This window comes from Lampetra fluviatilis, chromosome 11 (genome assembly GCF_964198595.1).
Source record: "Lampetra fluviatilis chromosome 11, kcLamFluv1.1, whole genome shotgun sequence".
Classification (NCBI taxonomy): domain Eukaryota; kingdom Metazoa; phylum Chordata; class Hyperoartia; order Petromyzontiformes; family Petromyzontidae; genus Lampetra; species Lampetra fluviatilis.
In genome coordinates, this window is record NC_136285.1 from 10,847,993 (window position 1) to 10,867,028 (window position 19,036).

General features: G+C 54.1%; 1 protein-coding gene across 1 annotated transcript in view; it reads left to right on the forward strand.

Moving 5' to 3' along the window:
* The window catches only part of LOC144934900 (laminin subunit beta-2-like), an 80,113-nt gene that overhangs the window by 57,298 nt on the left and 3,779 nt on the right, over positions 1 to 19,036 (forward strand). Inside the window, exons 16-31 of the mRNA XM_078861169.1 lie at positions 507 to 709; positions 1,301 to 1,444; positions 1,963 to 2,194; positions 2,692 to 2,849; positions 3,936 to 4,163; positions 4,638 to 4,858; positions 5,283 to 5,379; positions 6,098 to 6,476; positions 6,755 to 6,939; positions 7,458 to 7,699; positions 9,905 to 10,108; positions 10,656 to 10,800; positions 11,888 to 12,095; positions 12,845 to 12,986; positions 14,592 to 14,768; positions 17,263 to 17,422. Of these exons, the coding sequence (XP_078717295.1) occupies positions 507 to 709; positions 1,301 to 1,444; positions 1,963 to 2,194; positions 2,692 to 2,849; positions 3,936 to 4,163; positions 4,638 to 4,858; positions 5,283 to 5,379; positions 6,098 to 6,476; positions 6,755 to 6,939; positions 7,458 to 7,699; positions 9,905 to 10,108; positions 10,656 to 10,800; positions 11,888 to 12,095; positions 12,845 to 12,986; positions 14,592 to 14,768; positions 17,263 to 17,422 (3,125 nt within the window). The remainder of the gene's footprint in view (positions 1 to 506; positions 710 to 1,300; positions 1,445 to 1,962; positions 2,195 to 2,691; positions 2,850 to 3,935; positions 4,164 to 4,637; positions 4,859 to 5,282; positions 5,380 to 6,097; positions 6,477 to 6,754; positions 6,940 to 7,457; positions 7,700 to 9,904; positions 10,109 to 10,655; positions 10,801 to 11,887; positions 12,096 to 12,844; positions 12,987 to 14,591; positions 14,769 to 17,262; positions 17,423 to 19,036) is intronic.

Here is a 19,036-nt window from a genome sequence, read left to right on the forward strand (position 1 = left end):
GGGGAGGGGAGGGGGCAGCAATTGTCCTGGACAGTGAAATGTTTTTGTTTGATTCTCAGGGCTGGATCGTCGTTGTTGTTGATATTGAGGGTAAACAAGGATCGATCCATCGATTAATTGACTAAAATTGATTTGTGCACGCAGGGGGCGTGCATAGAAACGTGTCGATAACAAATGATTATTCATGATTTATGTTAATGACTTGCAAATGGTACAAATGGAGCTAACAAAACCGTACAAACGAGACGTAAAAAAACGAGTAATAATAAGACAAAAAACACAATCCCTTGTCAAATATAATCTCTAACATTATTTCAAATCGCTTGCAGAAGGGAGGTGGGGGGTGGACCATTGCATGCCTAATCGGGAGCCCTGTTACTTTACTGACCCATTTACAATGCCATCGTCACGATGATGACGACCGCGACAAGGCTACGTTGCTGCTGCTGCGTCCTCCCCCCCCATCTCCCACCTCTCTCGCCCCGCTCGCCGGCCTCCCCGCTCCCCCCGCCCCAGTTGGTGCTGCTGCCGCGCCACTCTTCGCTGGAGATGTTCATCGCGGGCGACCCGGCGTCGACGGCGCGCCGCACCAGCTTCGAGCGCTACCGCTGCAGCGACGCGGGCAGGGCCGTGAGCAAGGCGCCCGTGACGGACGTGTGCGCGGGGCTGCTGCGCAGCGTGTCGGCGCTCGTCCACAACGGCTCGCTGCGTACGTGCGGACACACGGCACCGGCCCCGCCGGCGATGCCGCCGCCGCCACCGCCGCCACCGCGAGAGACGTTAGCGGCTAGAGCTGGCACGCGCGATTGTTTCAGCGCCCGATCGCTGTGGTGCCGATCGTCGGTTCGATTGCACAGCTGATGACGGTGTGCCGCTGGACCGGGAGGTGATGGGCACGCCGTGGCGAGATCATTGGCGTCGTCATCAGCCGTGTTGAGCTGGCAGTGGTGGCCTGTGCGTGGTCTTTACGTTGAGGGTGTGGATATGGGTGCACCCCATATTCGGTGATGCCCCCCCCTCTCCCCCGCGACTTCTTACTCTGTCATTAAATTGCTGATGGCAGCAAAGAAATAATGAGGATTAAAGGAGAGAGGATGATGCGAGGGAGTCCAGTCGCTGGGGCTGAACGGACCAACACAAAGACAACAACAACAACAGCAACATTGTTGCGAGCAAACGGGATTGTTTCGTAACAAATCTCGGTGTTTAACTTCGTCCGTCCGTACAGACCGCAGCAGGACGGCAGGGAGTGCGTTGCACTGAGCGAGCGTTCTTCCTTTCTCCCCCTCCCTCCCCACAGCGTGCCAGTGCAACACGCAGGGCTCCAGTAGCACCGAGTGCAACCCCGTGGGCGGGCAGTGCCGCTGCAAACCCAACGTCGCCGGACGTCGGTGCGACCAGTGCGCCCCGGGGACCTTCGGCTTCGGACCGTCAGGGTGCCGGGGTGAGGAGAGGCGTTCCCCTCTTCCCAGTACTCCCAGCGCTCTCCCACGGTGTTCCCGCCTCTCCTCCGCCCTCTCCGCGCAATCTTCACTCTCATCGGCGGCCCGTTCCCGCCGCCGCATTATGTGCACCCTGCCAGGCACAATTGTTGCATCCTTGATGTTTCGTCGTAAACTGGAGTGCCCTCGCGGTGAGCGTGGGTCGCTGTGTGGTGGTTGTTGTCACCTTGTGAGTGGCATGGCGCCCTGCTGCTCCGTCTTCCCAACTGCGTTTTATTTGTTTAGTTGTAAAAACATTTTTTCAATCTGTGTCGATTCTTTTTTGTTGGCATGATTTCTTTTTACAGATGCTATTTTCAATAAATTCGAATTCTTCTTTCGGGCCATTCGCTCCGAGGCTCCGCTTCCAACGCATCTTCGTAGAAACCCGGCGACAGAGCTCCACTTACGTGAACCCACGCGTGTGCCCCCCCAACCCCGCTCCCTTCGCTCCTTCCTCCGCCCGCCCGCCCGCCCGCAGAGTGCCACTGCGACCAGCGTGGCTCCACCAGCGCGATCTGCGACGCCGTCTCGGGGCAGTGCGCCTGCCGGCCCGGGGCCTTCGGCCGCCAGTGCGACCGCTGCGAGGCGGGACACTGGGGCTTCCCAGAGTGCCGTGCGTGCCGCTGCCACGGACACTCGGACGAGTGCAACCCCCGCACGGGCGCGTGCCTCTCGTGCCGCGGCCACACGGCCGGCGAAAGCTGCGACAGGTGAGCCGCGTTCCGCCCGCGGAGCCTCGGTCTGGTTCGTGTGTTCGTCTCTCGTGTGTGTGTGTGTATGTTGAACTTCTTTCGCGCCGTACGTAGCCAACCGTGCTAATCGGAGATGCGAAAGCTGGTTCGTCTGAGATGAGTCGACGGTGGTCGGCTGGCGCGGCGCGCGGCGCATGACTCAATGTGGCTTCCCGCGAGCGGTCAGGAGCTGGTCTTCAGCCCCAGGAATGGTGGGTGAATGTCATTGAGGATTTCGATGGTGTTTTTTAAAATTTGTGTTCATATTGTTATTGTTATTAATGGTGGTATTATAATGATGGTGGTGGTGTTGATGGTGATAGTGTTGCTCTTTATCTTGGCATTGTGGTGTTGATATAGTTGTTGACGGTGTTGATAGTGACATTGTGGTTGCATTGAATGTCCTATTCTGGTGGTGGAATAGTGTTGCGCCGGTGCTGACGCTGGCACCGTGGTTGGTGATGGTGGTGTTGCAGATGCGCCAGTGGCTACTACGGGAGCCCCGGCTCCGGGGAGCAGTGCCGCCCGTGCCAGTGCCCCGAGGGCCCAGGCAGCGGGCGCCACTTTGCCAGCGGCTGCAGCCACGATCCGCGCTCCAGAGCCGTGGCGTGCGCGTGTCTCCCCGGCTTCACCGGTACGGCTTTGACACGCGGGTCCACGCGCACGTGCCGACCGCGCGTCCGTTCGCAGTGGCAGGCGTGTGACAACGCCAAATTGATTCCTCGATCGAAGTGGATTCCTGAGGTTGCGATGCATGTATTGAATGGTTTTTGTTACGGTTTGTATTGCGGTTCAGTTTGACACGTAGGCTTTCGCGACCAATATTGGTTAGATCGCGTAAGTATAAATGTGTCCCTAAGCCACTACCACCCGACACGGCCAACCAGTAAGGTTTGTCACGTAAACAAAACGTGCCAATTAGTTTACTACTTCAGCCCACCGGAATGTTGGAGCGTAAATCCAAAACATTTACAATTTGAGTTTTACGACGTTTCGCTGGGAAATTACATCCAGCTTCATTGGGCGATGTTGAACGTGTTGTGATTGTATTCCTATCAACTTCAGTTTTCCAAAAGCATTCCAACCTGCTGTAGTCACCTGTTCATGGCCTCATTGATCTCGGTCGACCTTCGATAACTGCCCCTTAGGTGTACGGACTCTGATGTGATTTCATTGGTGTCCCTCAAACGGATGCCTTCGTTTGTTTGTGTGTCTTTTTTTCTATATATATAGAAACACAATATTCCAAGCATTAATTTCCAATGGTCATTTTAATGACCCGATCATCAGAAAATCTGCGATTCGTAACACTTTACAAATAAGCAAATGTTCACGAGATTAAGGAAACATTACTGCGTGTGAAAAGCTTGATTTGTGAACATCTATGGAAATGACAAAATATACACCACGGGAAGTTAATTCTAGATACGGGATATATCCGTCATGGAAGATATGTGACATCATATTGCGTAGCAAACAAAAAAAGTACTGGTTGTGACAAGCCATGCTGATTCCGCTCAATTATGTGTGGCAGTGAGATCAGATTGACGAGATTTCAGCAGGAAAGGCCCGTTGAGCTGTTGGTAGTCTCTTATTATTTGACGGCCCTCCTGCGACGGTGCCGATGTTGCACAGTACAGCGGTTGTTGTTGCCTCTGGAGCTAGCGGCCCGAACGCCCACTCTCCTCTCCTGGGTGGCCACCCCCCTCTCCGCCCGAAGGCGCTCGCTGCGACCAATGCGCCCCGGGTCACTACGGGGACCTGCGCGTGGCGGGCGGACGATGCCAGCCATGCCAGTGCAACGGCAACATCGACCCCACGGACGCTGCGTCCTGCGACGGCCACACGGGGCGCTGCCTACGCTGCCTGCGCGACACGGAGGGGTCCTCGTGCCAGAACTGTCGCACCGGATTCTACGGTGACGCCACCTCGCAGCGGCGGTGCCAGAGTAAGCGACGCGAACCTCTCCGCCCCCACGGACAACGAGCGCTTCGGTAGCGGAGGAGCTGAGCTGGCGTAGGTAGCATCGGTGTCGGGGACACCGAGCCGGCATCGATGGAAGCTTGGGGTAGGATCGGGCTTTCAGCTGTTCATGATTAAATTGGGTTCTGAAGTGCAGCGAGTGGACGTCACACACACATACAAAAATCCCACAATGTTTATGTGTTCTTTCACTTAATATCGCAACATTCTAGTTCTGAGAAATAAAAAATATGATTTGACTGCCATGTGGCTGTTAACTTTATAGCAGCGTTTAGTGAAACACATTGCCCTTTGGGACGCATCATTTACAGACCGACAGACGAACAGCATATTTGCTAGATGTAAAACATTTTTTTTTACGTATATATATTTTTTCAACATTCAGCAATTTAGTTTTCTAACCAAAGTGGTTGCCTTCGGTGCCGGTGCGATGGGCCAGAGTGCACGTGCGTCACGGCCGGCACGGAGCGCTCCAGCTGCGGCCTGACGGACGGGGCCTGCGCCTGCGACGCCCGCAGCGGCCAGTGCCGCTGCCTGCCCAACGTCCAGGGCCTGGCGTGCGACCGCTGTGCCCCCAACCACTGGGGGCTGGGCCAGGGCGCCGGGTGCCGCCCCTGCGGCTGTGACCCCGCGCACTCCGCTGGGCCATCTTGCAGCGAGGTTAGAGTGGGCGGACGGGCGATCGTAAATTTGCCGCGGGTAATGTCGGAGATGGGCCAGGGTCGTACACGACGGGGGGCAGGTGGGATAGTTTTGCCGCAGCTCTCAGGTTCGAAGGGGACTTTAGAGAGGGCATCATCTGGTATTTTGTTCTAGGACTTAAACGTGTTGACCTCTGGGTGTTGTCCCATCGTGCACGTGGTGGCTTCTCCAGGAGCTCCGCATCCCACCCACGTGCAAAACACTCGTTAAGGGCAAGGGTCAAACTTTCCAATGCAGGAACCGCCTGAAAAATGGTCTTGAGACTCAGTGGGTCTTTCCTGGATATGTGACTACGTTGCAGGGTGACTGCCAATATTATTACACGTTGTATAAATCTTGTCGGCTCATGCTGTGTCTGTCTGTCGGTGTGTGCGCTGTGCAGTTCAACGGTCAGTGCCACTGCCTGGCTGGGTTCGGCGGCCTGACCTGCAACGAATGTCAGGAGAATCACTGGGGAGAGCCTCGCGTAAAATGCAGTGGTGAGCAAACGCGACATAGCCGTGAGGGGATTTGTCGCCGGTGTGAAAGGAGTTCATAATCCTTTGGAATATGGGTTTCGCTATACGGTTAGAATGCTTGACTCACAATTTCTGTCCGGCTCTAATTAGCCTATTGTCTCTTCAGGGTAGATAAAATGGTGTCAAGAGTATGGTTGTCCATGTGAATGTAGAATTTTCCCCACCGTTTATGGAATGTCTGTAGAGATGAGCACCGGTCCACTGTTTGTTTCGGTTCGGGAATAATTCACACCGCTAATGGTCAGTGCAATTGGCAGCGGACAGCATATTCGACAGCGATTAGTGCGTTTGGGAGCGTTTCTTGAGTTTGACTAAACTAAACTATAAACTAAACTATTTTTATTTTACCAGATAAGGCTCATTGAGCTGTATAACTCTTTTTCAGAAGCGACCTGGCCACAAATGATAGCTCAACGAAGTGGCTTATCGCATGGAAATATAAAGCAGCCAAATACTGTAAATGCGCGACTTTGATTCTAAATGTGCAGGGAAAAACCAGAGGACCCGAAGAAACATCCACACGACCCCTCGGAGAGAGAGAGAGAACAGTTGTCAGGGTCGGGATCAAACCCACGACCTCCTGTGCACCAGGCGAAGTAGTTAACATCTCGCCACCGTGACGTTTAGTCTTAGGTTCTAACCACGTGCCCCCCGCCCCGCCCCCTGCCACGTGCTGCAGCATGCGACTGCGAGGCGAGCGGCGTGCTCACGCGGCAGTGCGAGCGCGCGACGGGGCAGTGCGCGTGTCGCCCCGGCGTGGCGGGGCGGCGCTGCGACCGCTGCGCTCGCGGCTTCTCGGGCGCCTTCCCGGCGTGCGAGCCGTGCCACCAGCCTTGTTTCCCCGACTGGGAGGCGGCCATCTCCGAGCTGGGCCGTCGCGCCGGCAGCCTGAGCGAGCGGGCGATGAGGCTGCTGACGGGCGGCGCCGACGCTGGGCCGTACGCGCGCAGGATGGCCGAGGTGGAGGAGAAGCTGGCGGGGGTGCGCGAGCTGCTGGCCGCTCGCAACGCGTCGGCCGCGGCCGTCGAGAGGCTCTCGGGGCTCATCGACGATGTCGGGTACGCGCAACGGGCTCGGGGCGACGCTTTTTAGAAATGGTTAAGATGGATAGGTGGAAACAATACGTATACATGTGTAGATGTATTTACTGGTAAAAGGGCTTTTCGACGCTGATCAGTGTTCATTTCTTCGGAAAGTTTGTGTTGTTGACGTTAGTCTAGTATACGACGACCTGCGGAATTGTAGCCCAGCCCTAATCCGTGGATTTCATTCAGTCATTGAACGCCGACCAAATTAACCCTGGAGGCTTTGCGGCCCGCGCTGGGGGCGCCCGCAGGCGGCAGGTGGAGGCCATGACGGGTCGCCTGGCGCAGCTCGAGGCCGGCATTGGAGGGGCGGCGAAGCAGAACGGCGACACCAACGTGCTGCTGTCGGAGCTCGACCGCGACGCGAGGGAGGCGAGCACGCGCGCCGGCGAGCTCGGACACCAGATCGACACCATCAAGCACTCCAACTTCCGAGGCACGGGCGCCGCTCTCCGCAAGACACACGCACACTCGCTCACTCGCTCGGATCGCGTCTGACGACAATGGTTTCAATGCGCTAATAGATAAGCAGACATTAAGTCCTATTTATTGAGTGTTCCGGTAAATACATTTCAATTTTTTTTTATGTAACCCATCGGTCGCACGGCCTTCTGAGAGTGATGATCTAATTACCGTACATATCATCAGCATTCAGTACTTGCACACTCTGGACTAGTTTTTGAATTCAATGTCTCATCAACATTTTAGGCTTGCTTGAGTCAATGCTGGTGTATTGGGGGATCCTAGTTCGATGCAAAATAATATAATGCGTAACCCACCACATTCATTAACATTATTGTAGAGAATATAAATGACGCTAACGGTTCGTCCGAGTAAGATTCCACCGCCAATCGGTATCGTGACGAATCCCGTCCTGAGAGCGGCAGCCCAAGGTGGCCTAACCCCGTGCGGCCGCGTTGTCCTCCCGTTGCCTGCTCCCTCGCGCGCGCGTAGGCGCCTACGGCAGCGTCAAGGACTCGTACCAGCAGTCCCGCGAGGCGGAGCGGAAGGCGAGCGCCGCGGCCACCAGCCCAGCAGGGCCCGTGGCTCGTTCCGAGGCCACGCGCCAGCGCGCCGAGAAGTTCATGGCCGCCAAGCGCGCCGAGCTAGAGCAGCGGCTGGAAGCCAACGCCGACGCGCTGCAGGAGCTGGGCTGGGAGGCGCGCCAGCTGGAGCTCAACGAGCTCAACGAGAAGGTCCCTCATCCCGTCCCCCTTGTTCACCGCTCAGTCGGCCACGCTCGCTCCTCGCTGGCCGCTTGCCTGCTCTCTTTGTACCTGCCTGCCTATGTGTGTACGTTGAACTTCTTTTGCACCGTACATAGCCAACCGTGCTAATCGGTGGTGCGGGGACGGACAATAAACTCAACTGCCTAGACGTAACTACCTGCCTAATTGCCCACTGAATGACCGGCCTACCTACGTGCCTACCTATCTGCTTCTTGTGATAAAAAAAAAATGTTAATGATTTTTATTTTTTACACGACCCAAGGAGTGAACTATTCCAAACTAGATTCGAAGCTTTCGTGACTGCAGGAATTACTCTTTGGTTCTTTCGGTAAAGTCACGTAGAAAATAAAATCAAATAATAATAGAATACGACGTTTCGGTTGCAACACAAGCAACCATCATCAGGTAAGAATGAATGATAAAACACAGGCACGGAAACCACACACATGCAGAGAGAGACACACACATAAAGACACACCGACCGTGACACACACCAAGGAAACACAAACACTCTCTGCATGTTGTCTGGCTGTGTTGTTTCCGTGCCTGTGTTTTATCATTCATTCTTACCTGATGATGGTTGCTTGTGTTGCAACCGAAATATCGTATTCTATTATTATTTGATTTTATAAACTATTCCAGTAGCACTCATTCAGCATTTGCAAATTCTGGGGCGGTACAGTCAAAGATGTAGGGGAGGGGAAATGGGGGGCGGCGGTTGGTTGGGGAGCGAATGAATGAATTGCCCCAGTGGTTTGTTCCCATTTCCAGCCCTTGTTTATAGCTGATATTTTTTTTAACGTACAATAAATAAATAACAGCACCATTTATAACGTATTGGTAATCGATCTTAATGCAGCACAGTCATTCAGCCCGGAGCATTCGAGGCAAACTGACATTGAAACGGTGAGCGGTCAAGAGCGACGCTCGCTGTGTCGTTACTGCATTCTTGCTGGCGGGGCAATTTCACAGAATGAACGAGTCGGATAACGTGCAGCAGTGGTTGATTCTTTAAACACCCGTTTCACCCCCTCACTGCTGACGGGCAACGTTTGTTTCACACATAATGAGCGTATGAATGAATGACTGCGTAGCGTCGGCTTAATCTTGCATTTCGAATGTCAGAACTTACCTCCCTGCCTTACTGCTGACGCGTGACACGTGCTTTAAACAGAATTAATGAGTAAATATATAATTCGCTGAATGATGAACGAGCAGCCGAGACTCCCACTCTCACATTCATAGTATCCTCACGAGGCGTGCTGCCTGCCTGCTAGCAGTGCATCATTTTATTTAGACACAGCTGGCTTTGGTGGCACCTTTGGCTCCATCGCCACAGCCATGTACACAGGAAGGTGATCGTGTGGGGCATCACCCCCGTGACACATTTGGTTCTTGAGTTCGACGTGGAATTGCGGACAAATACCTCTCAATATATGTCCACAGTGATGTGACGATGAAAACAAACAATTCAATGGATTCATCTTCTTGGTTCTTTCGGTAAAGTCACGTAGAAGGGAAGTAATAAAATAATAAAAATAAAACATAATAAAATATTTTCATTCTTCACCTGAAGACGGATGTGTGTGCTGTATGTTGAACCTCTTTCACACCGTATGTAGTCAACCGTGCTGATCGGAGGTGCTAATTGGAGGTTTTGGTGGATGTATGTTGAACTTCTTTCGCACCTTACGTAGGCAACCTTGCTAATCAGAGGTTGCGGGTGAAGGATAACAAACTAAGAACGTCATAGTTATGATGATGATGAGTTGAAAAAAATATTAATTTAACCATCTGGCAAAAGGTGTCTCAAGCGAGCAATCACAACTAACCAGTCGCTCCACTAAACATCTTTGTTTGTTATCCAGGACAAGTCATGTTCTCCTTGTCAGGTCATGGTCCCCTCAAAAAACACACTTGCATTTTAGAATGTGTGTTTTAGATATTGTAAGCTGTATTGCTCGTTCGTGTGATCCTGTTGGATCTCGAGTTAAATGCGAAAGGCCCAACAGCGTTAGCAGTGCGTTGAACGCACGGCAGTTCGGAAGTCACTGACCCCTGAACCCTTGTCCCGGTGTCTCCCCTCGTCCGCTTGTCTCCCCCTCGTCCTCACTTTCTCCGCTCATCCCGCTGATTCCCTTCACCCCCCTCCCTCCCCACCCGCTGGGCCAGGTGTGCGGAGTGACGAGGGACGTGCCGTGCGCGGAGAGCGCGTGCGGCGGCGTCGGCTGCAGGGACGAGGACGGCCGCCCGCACTGCGGGGGCATGAACTGCGGCGGCGTCGCCACCGTGGCCTCCAACGCCCTCGAGCGCTCCACCATCGCCGACCGCGAGATGCAGAAGGCCCTGGGGGACCTCGACAAGCTGCACCAGCAGGTGCGGGCGTGCGAACGCGTTGCCCCCTGCTAGAGGCGGCCGGGGCAGCGCCGGAGGTCCGAGCGCTGAGCTGCCACCGCTGAGATTCGGTGGCGGTGTATCGGCGATTCGCCGACTCTCAGACGAAGTCTGGGCCTGTTCGGGCGTGTAGCTCCTACGGCTTGCCTTGTCGAAAATATATTCGGAGCAAAACCCGACAGACAATGCATGGGTTCACCCAAGGGCATGCCCATGAACAACCTGATGCTCGCGGATCATCACCCTCGATGCAGACAAACAGCCAGGCCTCCTGGCTAGGCTGGGCGATGGGTCGGGTCACACCTGCAGGAACATTCGATATGAACCAATGATAGCTACTAGTATTAATCAGCTGTTGATAAGAACGTAAGAGAGGGCCATACGAAACCAGAGGGATATTTGGATGGAGTTACTCCCTTCTGGAGTAACTATGCTGAAAATGATCCTCGTGATAGACTCGGCGAGGATTTCCTGGATATTTAAAGGACCTTAATGGCGGAAACAATTGTGCTCCTGTATGTCTCTGCAGGTCATGGACGTGAAGAGCAGGGCAGGAAAGGCCAAGGAGGAGGCTCAGGGCACCCTGCAGAGAGCCAACGGCACCCGCGCGCAGGTGGAGGGCGCGGTGCAGGGCCTGCGGGAGCTCATCAAGCAGATCAAGGAGTTCCTCACGGGTAATGCGGATTGGTCGAGGCCCGGGTCCCTGTGGGAAGCGCTGAACCTCCATAGTTGGGGTTGCATGGACGCGATCGTACTGCGGCTTATCTTTACTTTTTGGGTGGGAGAGACGGTAGCCCTCCCGCGGCCCACCCTGTTACGTGTTTTCGTGTTACCGTAACCGCTATGAATACCGTTGTCTAGGCCAAATGGATGTTGTTTTACTTGAATCCAGATACGATCGGTAGAGTTTAAGTTGACGGAGCTGTATCCGACAGGTTTGCACACTAGGGGGCCTCGGCTGACAGGGTAGCGGATATGAAAAACTATGCACAATCATCTCCAACACTGTGGCCTTGAAAGGAAGAATAAATAAGTGACATTTCGGGCAATGGCCTCTCATTCATATTGCATACAAAATTATGATCATATCACAAAACATATTTTGCCATTGCCTGAAACGATGCCTATTATATTTTGTTCTTGTACAGCCTCGACTCTTTGTTAATTGTGCTCGTGCCCGACTGCCAACGCAGAGGCAACATCACCAGTTCATTTGTTACATTGGAAAGAATTGGAGTTCGGTGCAATGCAACACGAAGAGAGTTGGATTTATGTAGCATCCAATTGCAACGTTTTATAGATGGTGCAAACGAGGCTTAAGGAAATATGTAACGCTATGTGCTTCACGAATGTCAAAAGTTACGCCTTCAGAGTGACCATAAAACTGTCAACTCATTGGGATACCGGCCCAGCGTTCGCTCCGTTAATTCCTTGGCGATGCAGCCTCCCGGTTTAATGACGCCCATTTCCGTGAGAGCGAGTTTCATACTGACAGTGCCTCTACTTTACAGCCACTCAGTCACCCACCGCGAGACCACAACGTGCCAGACACGACGAGTTGCTGCTGGCGCATTGCCTCAAACGAGTACCTGGTGCGGTGTGTAAACATCGCCACTGGGGGAGACAAAGGCGGTCGGGCGTGGTGCTGGCCACCCACCCCCTCGTGTGCCTTGCCGGCCTTCATAGGTGCTCGCTAACCGAACTTGCCCTAACAGTCTGTCAAGGCTATACGGGGGATCTTTGTCTTTGTGCGTGCGACAGAGGAGGGCGCGAGCCCCGACAGCATTGAGCTGGTGGCGGAGCGGGTGCTGCGTCTCGGCGTGCCGGCATCGCCGCAGCAGATCGGCCGCCTCGCCGACGAGATCAAGGAGCGCGTGAGCAGCCTGGCCAACGTCGACGCCATCCTGGCCCGCACGGCGGGCAGCATCAACGAGGCCGAGCGCCTCCTGCAGGACGCCAAGAGGGCCAAGTACGCGGGGCGTGACCGCCGGTTACTCTTGTCAACGCCGCTGGGAGCTAGAACTAGAGCGCCGGCAACGCCACCGAGGTCGTCATCGCCACTGTCACTACCGCCATCATCACCAGCAGCAGCAGCGCTGTAACTGCCACTGCTGCCACCGTCACCACAATCAACGCCACCGCTGTCGCCAACGATAGTGTCACTATTACCACCAACATTGCTACTGTTGCTGCTACCACTTTTACTACCACTGTCACCATCATTACCACCATCACCACCACTATCAACATCACTACCTCTGCCACCACAGTCTCCTTTTGGGGAGTTGCTAATTTTTCCTGCCTGTAGCCCAGAGGAAAAGGTGGAAATTCTACATACCTATGATGGGGGATGAGTCATTCAGAAGACAACAATTCCTGCATGTCTACAGAGTAGTTCTGATTTTATCAACCCGGGAGACATGAAGGGTTGGAGAGTCTGCAGCCTTACAAGTAGCACATACCACGTAATGATGATGATGATAATAAGAAAAACCCTTGCATTTTAGGCCAAGCTTGAACGTTTACGCCTTTCAGACTTCTCGTGTCTACGGGAGTGAGCATCATTTTATTGAATATACATCTTTAGCTAATTTCACAACGATTCTTAAATCAGCCCGATGCCCCGAGCCTCTCCGACCTGTGGGTTTGCAGCTGCATTTGCACTGCCTGGGCGCTTGATCGCGAGACCAACTTGCACCACGTTCCGCTCTGTCGCAGGGCACGCGCCGAAAACGCCAAGAGCGCCGCAGAGACGGTGCGCAAGGCGCTGGCGGGGGCCAGGGAGGCGCAGGCCGGGGCGGAGGTCGCCATCCAGCAGGCCCGGGCCGACCTGCACGACACGCAGGACACGCTGGCCTCGGTAGGTGCCGATGTCCCCCGTGGGGTTTTTTTTCCTCGTCCGTCGTTAACGTCCCGAGGGACCTGTCTGGATCTCCAGCTGCTTGCGAGATGTGGCCGGCCGTGGAGGGGAAGGGCAAAGGAACCCTCCGGAGAGGCCGTCTCGAGTTGCCTCTGGTTAGAGACCTTCCTGGCCAGCACTGGCGTGAGAGGGACATTTCAGGGCTCCACGAAATTTCAGGGGCAACCACGGTGGACAGATGTTTATTGCCTCCTCGCCTGGTATACAGGAGGTCGTGGGTTCGAGCCCGACCCCGAAGCCTGCTGTATATTTGGAGTTTTTCCCTCCACGTTTAGAAACATGCATTTAGAGTATTAGGCTGCTCAAAATTTCCACGTGATAAGTCGTTTCGTTGAGCTATCATTCGTGGCCAGGTCGCTTCTGAAAAAGAGCTTATAGAGTTTAGTTTATAGATCAGTCGTATAAATGAGTGCGCCACAGTACATTGGGAGGTTGCGTGCGATGGACTAAAGTGTCGGTACTCCCTCCTCTTGCTCAGTGTAGGGTCAAATACCCTCCAGAGGGGCTCTCTAGGGCTTCCTTGTAGAAGAGACAATTCCGTCAGCAATTGTCTCGAGTAACACATCACAGGCCTGCAACTTCAACTCTCCAGGCCGCCGACCTGGAAGAACATTTTCGCACCCGGCGCATCACATCCAGGATACTTCTCTCTGGCCGTGCTACCAATGCAGCATATCTCGAGGCAGGGACCCCCCTCCCCGCTCCACCCCCCCCCGCTTCCCCCCCCCCCGCTTCTCCCCCCCCCGCTCCCCTCCCCCCGCTCCCCCCCCCCGCTCCCCCCCCTGCTTCCCCCCCCTGCTTCCCTCCCCCTTCCCCCCCGCTTCCCCCCCTTACCCCCCCCGTTTCTCCCCCCCCTTCCCCCCCCCGCTTCCCCCCCCTGCTCCCCGCTCCCCCCCCCGTTTCCCCCCCTGTTTCCCTCCCCCTTCCCCTCCCGCTTACCCCCCCGCATCCCCCCCCCCGCTTCTCTCCCCCCGTTCCCCCCCCCCCCGCTTCCCCCCGGCGGCAGCCACCCCTTTGCATCACGAGGTGGACACTGCAACGGGCCAGCAGTTGGGCGTCAGTCTGCCGGCGAGGGGGGGGGGGCGACGTTGCCAAGCGACTCCCCATTGAAGCACTCTGACGAGTCATCCGTCAAATCCGGCTCAAACGCGCACCGCGGTTGCTGTGGCTTGCAAATGACCCACGGATTTCTCAGTGAGGTAATGAACCCTGCCCCCCCTCCCCCGCCCCATCGTCTTCGCGTAGCGATCAGCGCTACGCAGCGTTTCGAACCCAGCGACACGAGTTCGATTCCCGCTCATGGCCAATACCGCTGACGATTATCGTAACCGTTCCTGGGCTTCCCGTAGGTCGACTCAGCCGCAAATCAGTACCTGGTGCGATGCGTAAACATCGCCACCGGGGAGACAAACGCGGCCGGGCGTGGTGCTAACCACCCCCCCCCCCCACCACCTTCACCTGCCGTGCCGCACTTGCCCTAACAGTCTGTTAAGGCTATACGGGGGTTCTTTGTGATCGCCCCCCCCCCTCCGCCCCCCTCCGCAGACCGAGTCGGAGACGGCGGCCGCTGGGCAGCGGCTGCAGGACGCGACGGCGCGCCTGCTGAGCCTCGAGCGCGACGTCGACGCCCTCAAGATGAAGACGGCGGCCAACAGCCTCGCGGCGGGCAAGGCCGACAAAGCGGCCGGCCTGGCCAAGCAGCGGGCCGACGAGGCCAAGCAGGTCGGGGGCCCGCGGTGCCGCCGAGACTGGCACGAGATGCTTTGTGGGGGAGGAGTGGGGGCGGATTAATAACCTCTTTGTGCCGATATGTGTCCTCTCTCTCTGTGTGTCCTTGTGATGTCTGTCTGCTTGTATGTCTGTCTATAATTTTCTAGTTAGATTTTTGTTGCTATTTCTTTTATGCCTGATGATGATTGCTTGTGTTGCAATCGAGACGTCGTAATATGCTATTATTTAATTTATTATTTTATCTTTAGACGTGACTTAACCGAAAGAACCAAATAATAATTCCTGCAGTCACGAAAGCTCCAAAATTAAGATCGGATTAATAACCGTTCGAGTGAAATCTATTTCGACTGGGTCTGTCCATCTGGCCCGGTGATTGTGGTAGCAATTCTTCTGTAGCATTGCCGATTTCCCAAAGCAGAGTTAGTGCCCCGTTTAACGGCCGTAACTGGCGTCACGTTGTTTGTTTTTATGCCCGTGACCAAGTCACCAGGAATGACAAACCCACCTTGTCACGTCTCGGAAGCTAAGCAACGCTGAGCCTGGATAGTGCCTTGACAGTGGCTGGATACGGGGTCACGTGGTGGGCAGCGCAGCAAAATCCATTGTTGTACTGTATTCTCGACGTCTATGTTCCCGGCATGTTCACAACCCGCACTGACCCGTGGGGTTGAAGCAAGTATCTTGAAACAACCCAAACGGTTGACACTGCGTGTGGAGTAAAGGTCGCAAACGGGTTTTGATTCCTTACCCGTACCCGTACCCGGCCGCACCAGGGTCGAAAATGGGTACCCATACCCGTACCCAGACGGGTACGGGTAGCCGGGTATCGGGTACGGTACGGGTATCGGGTACCCGGTTGCGACCTCTGCGTGTGGAGGCCTTCACGCAGCAGTGGATTGACATCGGGCGGCTTGCACCATCGCATTATTACTTGTGAAAAGGTTGCCGATTGGGAATCCAGTAATGATTAAACAGGTGTGTGGGGCGCAGAGAACATGGCCTTCAGTCATCCATGCACGTGGGGAGGGGGGGGGGTCCGAACGTGACGCAAGAAGAACAAACGTTCAACGACGTTTGTTAATGATGCGGAGAGTACAGCGTGAGCGGGGAATATACTCATCCGTTCCCCGGTCTCCCCTCCGGGAATTTATCATCGCGAACAAAGCGTGCAGATATATGCTTGCAATTACAATTCTAACGCGACACAGCGGTTACGAATGCCGCGCTGCGCATGGAGCAATCTCGGTATTGTTTTAGTGCTGGCTCGGCACAACACTTCCTCCACCTAGACGTAATGGACACTTGTAATACAAAGCCCTCGTCCAGTGCTGGATGAAGGTGAAGGGCTCCTCATGCCGTGTCGATCATATGGGGGCTGTTGTTAGAGGACGCCGTATATGTGCTGTAACCATGATGGGGGAACTGATGTTCAGGTTGCAGTCAAAGTTTGCGAGCTCTTTGTTAATCTGTGCTTCAACTTGTAGACATGTCATAACTGATTCTAGATTTGAAGCTTTCGTGACTGCAAGGATATATCTTGATACAGATATTTTGCTGTGACGGTTTCACCTGAAGACGGAGGCTTGTGTTGCCTCCGAAACGTCGTGATTTTTATTCTTTTATTTTTATTAATTTTAATTTCATTTTTTACCTACGTGACTTTACCGAAAAAAACTTAGAGTATGTAATAACTGGCTTTATTCGTGTATTTTTTTTTATTGCTGCACTTGGTATGATGCGAGCGTTATTTTAATGCACTGCCCCATTGTCAATCCACTGCTGGATCACCGCCTACCCAATCATTGCTGTTTTACCTCACTTAGACACGCAGGTCAGTGTTGGTGAGCGAAAGGAGGGCTCCAGAACCAGTTCAGACATCACTCACCCAAGTGATGTTAGAAGTGGCTTGGGATTTAACTTCAGGGTCACCGCGCGCACAGCGCAGTGCGCACACCGCTTCACCACCGCTCTCTTCCCCTCGATTTAATAAACTCGGCGTGTGACACGGCTCCACGTGGTGCTGTCCGCACTGACCTCTCGCGTGCCATGCTGGATACTTATAAAGGTTGCGCTCATTACGCACAAAGCGCTTGCCACGTGTGAACCACAATACCTGGCTGACCTCATGAAGGAGCATAAACCATCACGCAAACTCCGGTCATCTTCGCAGCGGCTTTTGGCTAACCGTCGCGTGCTTTCAGATGCGCTTCTTGCGGTCGTCTGGAACGCTCTTCCTTCTGATATTAGGAAGCCACTGGAGCTGTATACTTCTAAACAATCTATTGTTAACTCATTTATTTAGAACTGCCTTTTGTGCTTAGTTGGTTGTCCTCCTCCCCGCTCCGTACCTCCGATTAGCACGGTTGTCTACGCCCGGTGCAAAAGAAGCTCAACGCACACCACCACACGGACATATCGTAGGCGCTGACGGCGCTCGCCACGACGAGTTGACGCGAGCCTCGATTCCCCCGGCCGTCCTCCGCAGATGCACGACGGGGAGCTGCGGGACCGCTTCCGGGCGCTGCAGGATCTCTTCGGGAAGAAGGGGCGCGGGGCGGAGGAGGCGCGGCGTCGCGTCGAGCAGCTCCGGGAGCAGGCGCGGGCCGTGCTGGCCGGAGCGCAGGCCCGCTTGGCGCGCCTCGCCGGTAACCCCCCCCCCCCCCCCATTCGCGGTCGCGATCATCATCGTCGAACTGTCTCGCGGCACAGAGCAGACGTTGAATGCGGGACTTGTCATCGAACGCGCTCGGCGCTGCGGATTGCACCCCGCACGCTGTCGGACGCACTGACCAGTGGCCACCGTCCAATGTAGCAACGATGCTCAAAACACACTGACCCAGTCGTTGTCGTCATCATCAGCCATGATCTATCCACTGCTGGTTGATGGTCTCTTCAAATCATCACGCTCTCTCATATTGCAACACACCAATCCATGGAGCTCCTGCACACAGGGAGATTTCATCGCTCCATCTCTGCGGTGGACGCCCTCGCGGGCACATTCCCTCCCTTGGCTGCACCTGTCTGCAAACTTTTTTTGCGCACTTTTCAACTTACTTTTGTGCCATTTTCTTTACTATTTTCCATACTTATCATTCGTATATCAACAAAGGTAATATACACTGATTTAAGACGTTCGCTCTTTTAGGCCCACAATTAGTTTTACTTAAACGAAAATGTTTGCCTTTGTCCACAGTTGTATTCCAATTTTTCTGTCGGTGCCAGGCCATGAGACGGAATTTCCATCCGGATCTCTCTCAGCGCAGCCCTCCGTGTTTATAGAATGGTCCATTGAAGAACTACTCCTGAGATGTGTTCGTGACCTCTGTCACAATAGGGGGCAGCACTTTCCCACGTATACCTGCTTGAAACGTTTAACGTTTGTCAATACCTTTGGAAATGCAGAACAAAATGTAATGTTTTATTCGTGAAGTATTTGATACCGGGCAGAGACCATCACCTCGCTGCAACTTGAGAACCCAGGTTCAATCAATCACAGTCGATTGCCCAGATTCGAGCACAGGATATTGGGGGTTCATTGAGTGCAAACTCCAACGTTGTTTGTAGAATCGTCCGACTTAGAGTTCACGGAGGTAACTCAAAAGTGGTCACGGTGTTTGCTCTAATTAGGCAGTTTGCAAGCCACTGTGGTATCTGAAGAGCAGGCTTTCGCAATAAACCGAACCCTATGAGGCCACGTGTTTATGGGGCTTGATTTTTTCCCCCCAGCTTGTAAACCGCTGAGACGGTGAACTGGCAGGCCACACTTTGCCGTGTAGGCACGCTGAGGGCATTTATTAGTCTCCTGTGAGTGCCTGCCCACTTTTTCTGTCGGTTAATTTGACAATCAAACAGCTGATCACAAGGTCGAAACAGTCATGCGTTTCTAGGGCACCTTGAGTGTGCTGTGTAACGATTATGGAGCAACCATCATGTAAAGCATCCATTGTTTCCAAAGCTTTGAAAGTTTAGTTAGCATAAATGTTATATGTGAACAGTAGCCACTGGCTCTGTTTGCGCTTGTTTTGTTAGTGACTTCGCTCGGCATGGGTTAGGCTCCAGTTATTTTTCTTTACTGCCCTTTGTCAATCCACTGTTGGATGAAGGCCTCCCCCACGCAATGTTGGCCTTGCGGAGAGTGGTTTGGCCATGCTTCACCAACTTGGTCCATATGGGTTGGTGAAGGTTGGTATCCGAGTCGGTTGAGATATCACTTGCCAATGACGATAGCTGTTGGCTGGGTTCATAGCACAATGTGCTTG